This window comes from Rana temporaria, chromosome 9 (assembly GCF_905171775.1).
Source record: "Rana temporaria chromosome 9, aRanTem1.1, whole genome shotgun sequence".
Classification (NCBI taxonomy): Eukaryota; Metazoa; Chordata; class Amphibia; order Anura; family Ranidae; genus Rana; species Rana temporaria.
This window is the reverse complement of record NC_053497.1, coordinates 10,382,147-10,390,670: the sequence shown is the minus strand read 5'-3', so window position 1 is coordinate 10,390,670 and position 8,524 is coordinate 10,382,147. Positions and strand designations below refer to the sequence as shown.

The window sequence follows — 8,524 nt, the reverse complement described above, 5'->3', positions numbered from 1 at the left end:
ACAAAAGAGATCTTAATCTCTGGTCATTGTTTTTTGAAGTAAGTGCCATAATCCAATGTTTAGGGGTCAAGATTTTTGCTGTGTCATTCAATGACTACTGAGAAAGGGCTTTTGATCTTGAAGGTGGTGCCCAGGGGCGGACTGACAACTCATGGGGCCCCCGGGCAATAGAAGACTATGGGGCCCCTGGGCTTACAGAGGCAGTGCAGAAGCGGAGCAGCTAAAATCTCAGGATTTTCACATCAGAAGCATGTTGGTTTCAGACATATCAGGGACAGATGTAAAAAAAACACAGATTTTGACATACTGTCCCTGGCTTTACTGAGCCTGGCAACCCTGATGGGGCCCCATAGTGACATGGGGCCCTCAAGCAGTGCCCAAGTGACTCAATGGTCAGTCCGCCCCTGGTGGTGCCATAACCCAATGGCCACAGTTCAAGATCTCTGTTGTGTCTTTCAATGAACTTCAAGAAAGGGATTTCAAAGCCAAAAAAACAAAACAAAAAAAATCTTATTTTCTCTTGTGTTCTTTGAAGGACACAGAAAAGATCTTGAACTCTGACCATTGTTTTTCTTGAAGGTGGCACCATAACCCAATGGTCAGAGTTCAAGATTTCTGTTGTGTCCTTCAATAAACTTCAAGAAAGGGATTTCACAGCCATAAAAAAAAATATTATTTTCTCTTATGTTCTTTTCTTTAAAAGACACAGAAGATACACAATGGCCAGGGATCAAGATCTCTGTTGTGTCCTTCAATAAACTCAGAGAAAGGGGTTTTTACGGCTAGTAATAAAAAAAAAATCCTATTTCTCAGGCCCTGTACACACGACCGAGTTTCTCGGCAGAATTCAGCCAGAAACTCGATCAGAGCCGTATTCTGCCGAGAAACCCGGTCATGTGTACACTTTCTCTATTTCCTCGTTAGTCAATGGGAGAACTTGGCTCGCCGAGATCCTCGGCGGCTTCACAAGAAACTTGGGATTCCCAGAAAAAAAAATCAGAGCAGAAAAAAAGACATGCTGGTAGGTTAATCGGATCCTGTCTAAATTGGCCCTAGTATATGTATAAATGTGTGTTAGGCACCTTAGGTTGTAAGCTCGTTGGAATCCTATCAAGATGCCACTCAACCCACTCAACTCTCAACTCAGAATGTATGGATGAAGCGACCCACCAATGTGTTGAAGTTCCAACGCATTTCGTGAGTTAATCCCCTTCATCAAGGCTAATAGTTGTGAAGGGTCCAGAAAAAAAATGATTGTTTGTCCTTGCAGTGGTCGAAAGATCTGGGTAAGAATCCATTAAAATGTATTCTGTAAAAACATGAAGCTCACCTGCAAACACTCGTCAACGTCTGGTATTTGCAGCCCCTTGCTTAGAATATCCGTCAAGCTTGGCAATAAAATAGGACAGTATTAAAATAAGCAGCCCTTAGGATTGCTTGTATCTTATTCATCGGCTATATTTACACACCTGAAAATCTTGGCAACGAAAGAGTGCCGGTAAACGAACTTGTACAGTGTGATTCTCATTACAATCAATTCATCATTTACATAATTATTCAACCTTTTTTTTCTGTATGACATAATTATGCAGAGTTTTCAGCTAATTACAGCGCTCTGTTTTTCAGATGATCACCGGTTTATTTGAAGAACATTGTATGTCATGAAATATATCCGTTGAATGTCAAAAACACGGCAGAAATGTTGTTTTCCTATTGAAAGGCACCATTGTGTAATGTACAACGCCATTGGGCGTCTCTGGTGGGGGGGAGTCCATTATATGAAAAGAGAGCTTTTAGCACTCGCTGTGTTTATATTTAGGGCTTCTTTTTAATGTAGCTTTAGACATGTAGATCCTATAGGAAAGGATAACACGATACTTTAAATATGTTTTATTTTCTTTAGTCAGTCATCGGCAAATACTGTATGCTAGACACGCATTGCCGAGTGGCAGTAGCGCCCTTTTGCGAGATCCACAGCGACATGAATATAGCTGTTTATAGTCTCTGTTTTTGAAAGAAATATTTAGCATGAAAGACCGAATGTTAATTCACTCGGGTACAAAGCTCTTCTTGTATAGGGAAAGCCTATGGAATACAGGAGATCGGCAAAACATTTCTGAGGTGTGCCTCTTGTGTATTGTAATCATGGGCATCATTGGTGATGGGGGGAAGGAAGGCGCTACGGGACCTCGGTGTGAAAGAGGAACAGTTGCCTCCTTTCCCTGTCTCCTCTCACTTTAAAGTCGAATGTGACATAAAACAGAGGAAACCTGCAGGATAAATTGGTGCACAGCCATCTTGAGACCGTTCGGAAGTAATGCAAAAGTGGGCATTAACTTACTTACATGTTCGAATTGACTTACATATGTCATTCAAATTTCACGTGTTGGTAGAGTAAATCTTCCTCTATAGCAGTGGTCTCCAAACTGTGTCCCAGGGGCCAGACGTGGTCCTTTGTTTTGCCTTTATCTGACCCTTGGGGCATGTTTCCTCCCTCTGACTCCAGCAATGGGACACTCTTTCTCCCACCAACACCAATGATGGGGCACTATTCCATTAACTAACACCACCACTGACACTAACGTTGAGGCACTATTCCCCCCTACTGACTCCAACAATGGAACACAATTAATACAACCAACATCAATGATGGGGTACTATTCCTCCCACAAATACCAATGATGGGGCAGTATTCCTCACACTAATACCATGGATGGGGCACTATTCCTCCCACTAATACCAATGATGGGTCACTTCAACTTATACCAATGATGGGTCACTATTCCTCCCACTGATACCAATGATGGGTCACTATTCCTCCCACTGATACCAATGATGGGCCACTAGTCCTCCCACTAATACCAATGATGGGGCACTATTCCTCCCACTGAAACCAATGATGGGGCACTATTTCTTCCACTGATACCAATGATGGGGCACTATTCCTTCTATCCGTACCAATGATGGGGCACTATTCCTTCTATCCGTACCAATGATGGGGCACTATTCCTTCTATCTTTACCAATGATATGGCATAATTACTTCCACTGATCCCAATGATGGGGCAAATTTCCTCCCATTTACACCACATCCTATATAGGTTAATAAAAAAATTGCCCACATTTGCATTACATTATGCCAACTGTGAAGGAGTCTTCAATACAAAAAATGGTGAGAGCATGGGCGTCCGCAGAACTTTTTGTAGGGGGGGCATAATTTTAGGGTCACCCATGCACCACCCCTTTTCAACAATGTCATTATCACATTGTCATGGTCGGAGACTGTAGGCATAGTACAGTTCCTAGGACGATTAATGGATAATGACCGACAGCCCCTATTACCAGACCCAGCGAAATTACAGCAGTGATCCCTCTGGGTTCCCCGGGAGTGATTCTGGTCAGTAGTGTAGCATTTCTGTACCCTGGCAGTGGCTCATTATTTTTCTCTCTGGTGGCGCCGCACACACCTCTTTCTAGCACTCACTCCCTCAGCTTTTTTCCAGGCTGCAGTCTCTCAATCTCTCTCTTGATCGAGCTGTAGCCTCCTTCCTGTGGAAAATGGGGCCGCCAATCTTCAGGACTACATGTCCCATGATGCTCTCCCTGACAGGAGAAGGGGGGTGAGCGGGGCAAACCTCTGGCAGCCTGCAGCTCGCCTTTCTCCTAACACAGCGCCGCCGAGTTCTCTGCTGGACTGAGCAGGAAAAAGAGCCCGCAGTCACACTACATTGATGGGGTTGAGCTTGGCAGCTCCTTGATGGTGTCACCCCGCTGGTTGCCCGCACCCCTATAGTGACACCACTGTGCTGAATTTTCCGATCCCCCCCTTGCCCCTACCTGCGGACGCCCATTGGTGAGAGGGTAAAATTTGGCTCCTTCATCAACTGCAGTTCAACAAGATTACAAGCTGGCCATTGATGATTCAAATGACGAAAGGGAAGCCATTCTGCATAATAATAGCCTTCTATAAAAATGTATGAATTCTTCTAGTACATTGGCTGCTCCTCCAACAAGTTTTAATCTATCAAGCAATTAACCGTACTCTACAGTTAAGTTCGTGGAAGATTGAAACACGTTGGAGACAGAGAAACAGGTGGAGCAGCATATGTTCTGGAAGGATCAATATTTTTCTCTTTCGTTCATAGACGGACACAGCCTTCATTGACCTTAGGGTTATGCTTCTTCCTACCAGGAGTCTCCTGGTAGGAAGAAGCATAACCCTAAGGTCAATGAAGGCTGTGTCCGTCTATGAACTCAGAGAAATGGATTTTACGGTGAGTACAAAAATCCTTTTTTTTTTTATAAAAGGCTTAGGTGCTGGAAAAAGGCTTCCTATTCATTATCTCACTATTATGGTTATGAAGTTGACTGCAAACCACTGGAAACCTGCCCCTATCGATCAGATTAGTTGGGAGTTGGAGTGCCTGTAACGGCCAGTTGATGACATCCTGTAGCCTCTTGTTTTGCTTAGGTCTCCATGCAAAAAAAGCTGTAGTCCATGGAGATAGAGTGCATGCAATGGGTAGCAACTTTTCAGGGGTCAAACGGATCCCCCCTTCATTAGGGCTCAAGAACTATGACCTAGATAAGCAGATACCAGATAGTTCTACGATTTTCTGTTTAAAACCGTAAGAAGTTTTAACGAGTGCAGCAAAGGAGCACAGGTAAATATCCTGACCTCAATGAAGGGGGAGTCTGTTTGGCCTATGAAACGCATTGGACTTTTTCTGCTATTTACCAATTGTATCATAAAAAAAAATAGTTTGGTGCTTTATGTATGTACATGGATTCCCAACTCTGGGTTTTCCTGTCCTCTTTTTAAGGGGTGACGCCATTTTGTAGAGTGGTGCGAAAACGGAGCCAGACTGTCCAGTGATAACTCGATTGACCCAAAAAACGAGAAATAAAACAGTATCCAGCACCTCGTTTTTACTTTTGTTTGGATAATTTAGGTCCAGTCTAAGGGTCAACAAACCATGTTCTAATGAGCGTTTTGAGTTTTGTAAAAACCCCACTCTTGTTGGTAAAGAAATTAAGAGTTTTCCAATTTTTTTCCAAACTGAGCTGGTTTTCAAATATCGCTATCACACCAAAGATTGGCTGAGCGTTTCTCAATCCTTTTTTTAGTCACGGCACCTCGTTTTTACTTTTGTTTGGATAATTTAATTCCAGTCTAAGGGTCAACAACCCATGCTCTAATGAGCGTTTTGAGTTTTGCGAAACGCCCACTCTTGTTGGTCAAGAAATTTAAGAGTTTACCCCAAAAAAAATCAAACTGAGCTGGTTTTCAAATATCATTATCACACCAAGGATTGGCTCACATTCTCAATCCTTTTTTTTTAGTCAGGGAACCCTTTAAAAGTATGCAAAATCTCAAGATCCCCCCAGTCTAAAATGTAAAAAAAAAAAGTAAATGGTCCTTATCAATAGGAAACCTGAGCCTGGGACAATGCACATATCTGCCTTGATAAAATATACTTTATGTAAGAGTCTCCCCCCCCATCACAGACCCTCCCCTAGTCATGCAGTCCCCACATCTCAGGGCAGGTGGTGAAGGAGGTCTGGAGGAGGTGGACTTCCATCTTCTCCTGAATGCTGGGGGTGGCCTTGCATGCCATCTGGCCTTGATCAGATTCATGCATTGCCATGGTGCAGGAAAACCATTCTCCATCATCAAAGCAACACATAATGCCATGCTTCCAAACCCTAGAGAATGATTGTTTGTTATGGTGTTGGCGGTTGGCTTGCTAGCACCATGGCAACTCATAAAGCTGATGCAGGGCAAACTGGGTCCCTTGCTCGCGGCCCCCTAGGGGAACTCAGACAGCACCCCAGGGTACCACATTGGTTTATCTTTTTTCCAATCAGAAGACATTTTGAATTTCCAGTAATACGAAGAGCCAGCAAAATTGTAGTCCTTGAAGTGTCGTCTATTGGTACATGAAAAAAACAAAAATTCTGACGCGTTTTGGCAATAGCCTAAGGCCTCGTACAGACGGACGGACTGTCCGCTGAAATCGGTCCGCCGGACCGTTTTCAGCGGACATGTCCACCCGGAGATTTCTGTCTTGATTACACTTACTCACCATTCATATATTTGCGTGAGCATTATATGGTCTTTGCACTTTGTTTGGTATCACTGGGGAATAGATGGAGATCTATTTCCTCCACGTGATTGCACTATATTGAGACCCACCCTTCCAGGTGGATCTTTTGACTTTTTAGTTTTTGGCGCTGCATTTTTTCATTTTTTCTTTAACATTTTGTACTTTTGATCCACTGGTGTGCTGGCCTCCTAAATATTACAGTCACTTTGTTCCACCATCTTATGCTTATCACAGTTTAGCGCAATATATTTGTTACATATGATGGTTGTACACACCATCAGACAGAAATCTGCGCGTACACGATCCGCGGTGACGTGGCCGCGCCGTCGTCGCGACGATTACGCGGCGACGTGCGCGGTCCTGGAAGGTCAATGCTTCCACGCATGCGTCAAATCACTTCGACGCATGCGAGGGATGGCGGCCGATCGGACATGTCCGGTGAGTCTGTACAGACGACTGAACATGTCCGACGGACAGGCTTCCAGCGGACATGTTTCTTAGCATGCTAAGAAACATTTGTCCGCTGCAAAACGGTCGGCTGGACAAATGTCCGCTGGAAACCTGTCCGGTCGGCCATACACACGACCGAACATGTCTGCTGAAACTGGTCCGCGGACCAGTTTGTACAGGGCCTTAGTCGTAGCTACGACTAAGGCTATTGACGAAACGTGTCAGCATTATTGTTTTATTGTCACTTTGATGTACCAATAAACAACACTTTAAGGACTACAGTTTTGCCGGCTCTTCTTACTACTGTTGCATTGGAGTGTGTTGGGACACATCTAGCTTTGACACCTGTGAGTGGACCTGGTGTATGGATTGGGTTGTCCCTGCAGAGAGCGCTGTTACCTTTCTTCTTTTCCTATTTGAATCTTCAGCCTTTGTTTCCTGAAGAATGACTAATAATGTGATGTCATTAAAATGGAAAATGTTAAATTATCAAATGTCACGTTTGACAGATTTCGAGAATTGAAGCAATGGAAAAAGTAAGATCTGGCAAATTGCAGTGGAACACAATGGGAGAGTAGCAAAGCCAGTGAACTATCTTGCACTTTCAATGGTTAGAATTGATATTTTCTCTTGAGGGATTTCAATTCTTTCTTTCTCTCATGCATAACTCGGGAAATTGTCGGGGGTGAAAACCAACCAGCATTGCTGAATAAGTACAATCCGCTATGTAAACCAAATGCAAATGTTCACCTTCTCCTTACGTTTCACAGTTATTCCAGTTGACGGATGTCTTCTCGGTGGCAGCAGTTGATGTTCAGTAAAAATGCAAGAGGTGATAGCTTCACTCTGAGAATGGGTAGCTTTGATTTTTTTAAAACCTTTGTTATAATTTAATAATAATAATAAACCCACTCGTTATCGGTTTTTATTGTGGTCCTTATCTGCTCTTCAAGAGTTTCCAGAATTGGCCTGGCTGCTTCTCTGTTAACAGAGCCAAAGACAGCAAATAACAGATATTGTCTCCTTTGCTGGGTGTCTTTCTCTGCTGAATCCTCTACAAACCCCTGGCCTAGAGGGCAGCATGTCGTCTCCAATAACAGAAGTTGTCCCTTAGTATTGAAATAGGATTACCTGCCAGAAGAAAGTTGTACAGGTTCAAGATTACGATACTGGTTACAGACTTACGCACAGAGTCAATTTGAAGATAAGACACAATTTTAACAATTTACCCCAATAATAAAAAAAAATACTGTCCCGAAAGTAATACAAAATTGGGCATAACTTTTTTTTTTATTAACTTATATAGGCCATTCAACTTTTACATGTTGGTTGAGTAACCCTTCCTCTAAAGAAGCCATTCTCAATGTGACAGACAGGAGCTTTTGGAGGTAACTGCATGGTGGCCTCTTGCCTACTGACTATGGGCTTTTGAGGGAGCAATACTCTTTGGGAGATGTGTGCCTAGGGGGCCCTTGGAGTGGTCTTGCTTCGGATTTCGGGTCCATGTCTCCCTGAAACACACAAATTTGGGGCCTTTGTGCCCAAACCAGCAATGACTGCTTTAGACTGTAATACTCAGAGCAGATGTTACTATAATCAGCTCAAATAACCTGATTCTGGGGTCTCTTGCTATAATCTGTTTACTAAGTTGTCTTTCTCCCATGGTATAATTTTCTCCTAGGTGTGAATTCGCATTGTTAATTGGGTTGGGTCACCTATTGTTTCTGTCTGTTGGCTAATCCTCTTGGAGGTTCCTACATGATGGGATTAGCCTTGTGTCAACTTTACCTCGTTATCTACCCATTGTGTGATGTGTTGGGTAATATTTGGTTTTATTGTTCATGTGGTCACTGCCCTATTTTTGAAGTGTATAAAAAACCTGCATTTCTGTTCAATAAACAGTCATTCCTTTGGTTCTTATCTTAGACATCTTGTCTTTTCACAATGCTTGGGGTAAAAGGGCAGGTA

General features: G+C 43.1%; 1 protein-coding gene across 1 annotated transcript in view; it reads right to left on the bottom strand.

Moving 5' to 3' along the window:
* Window positions 1-6,835: 6,835 nt before the first annotated feature.
* Window positions 6,836-8,524, bottom strand: part of LHX6 (LIM homeobox 6) — a 165,477-nt gene continuing 163,788 nt past the window's right edge. Inside the window, exon 9 of the mRNA XM_040322763.1 lies at window positions 6,836-7,687. Coding sequence (XP_040178697.1) covers window positions 7,667-7,687 — 21 coding nt within the window. The 3' untranslated portion in view covers window positions 6,836-7,666. The remainder of the gene's footprint in view (window positions 7,688-8,524) is intronic.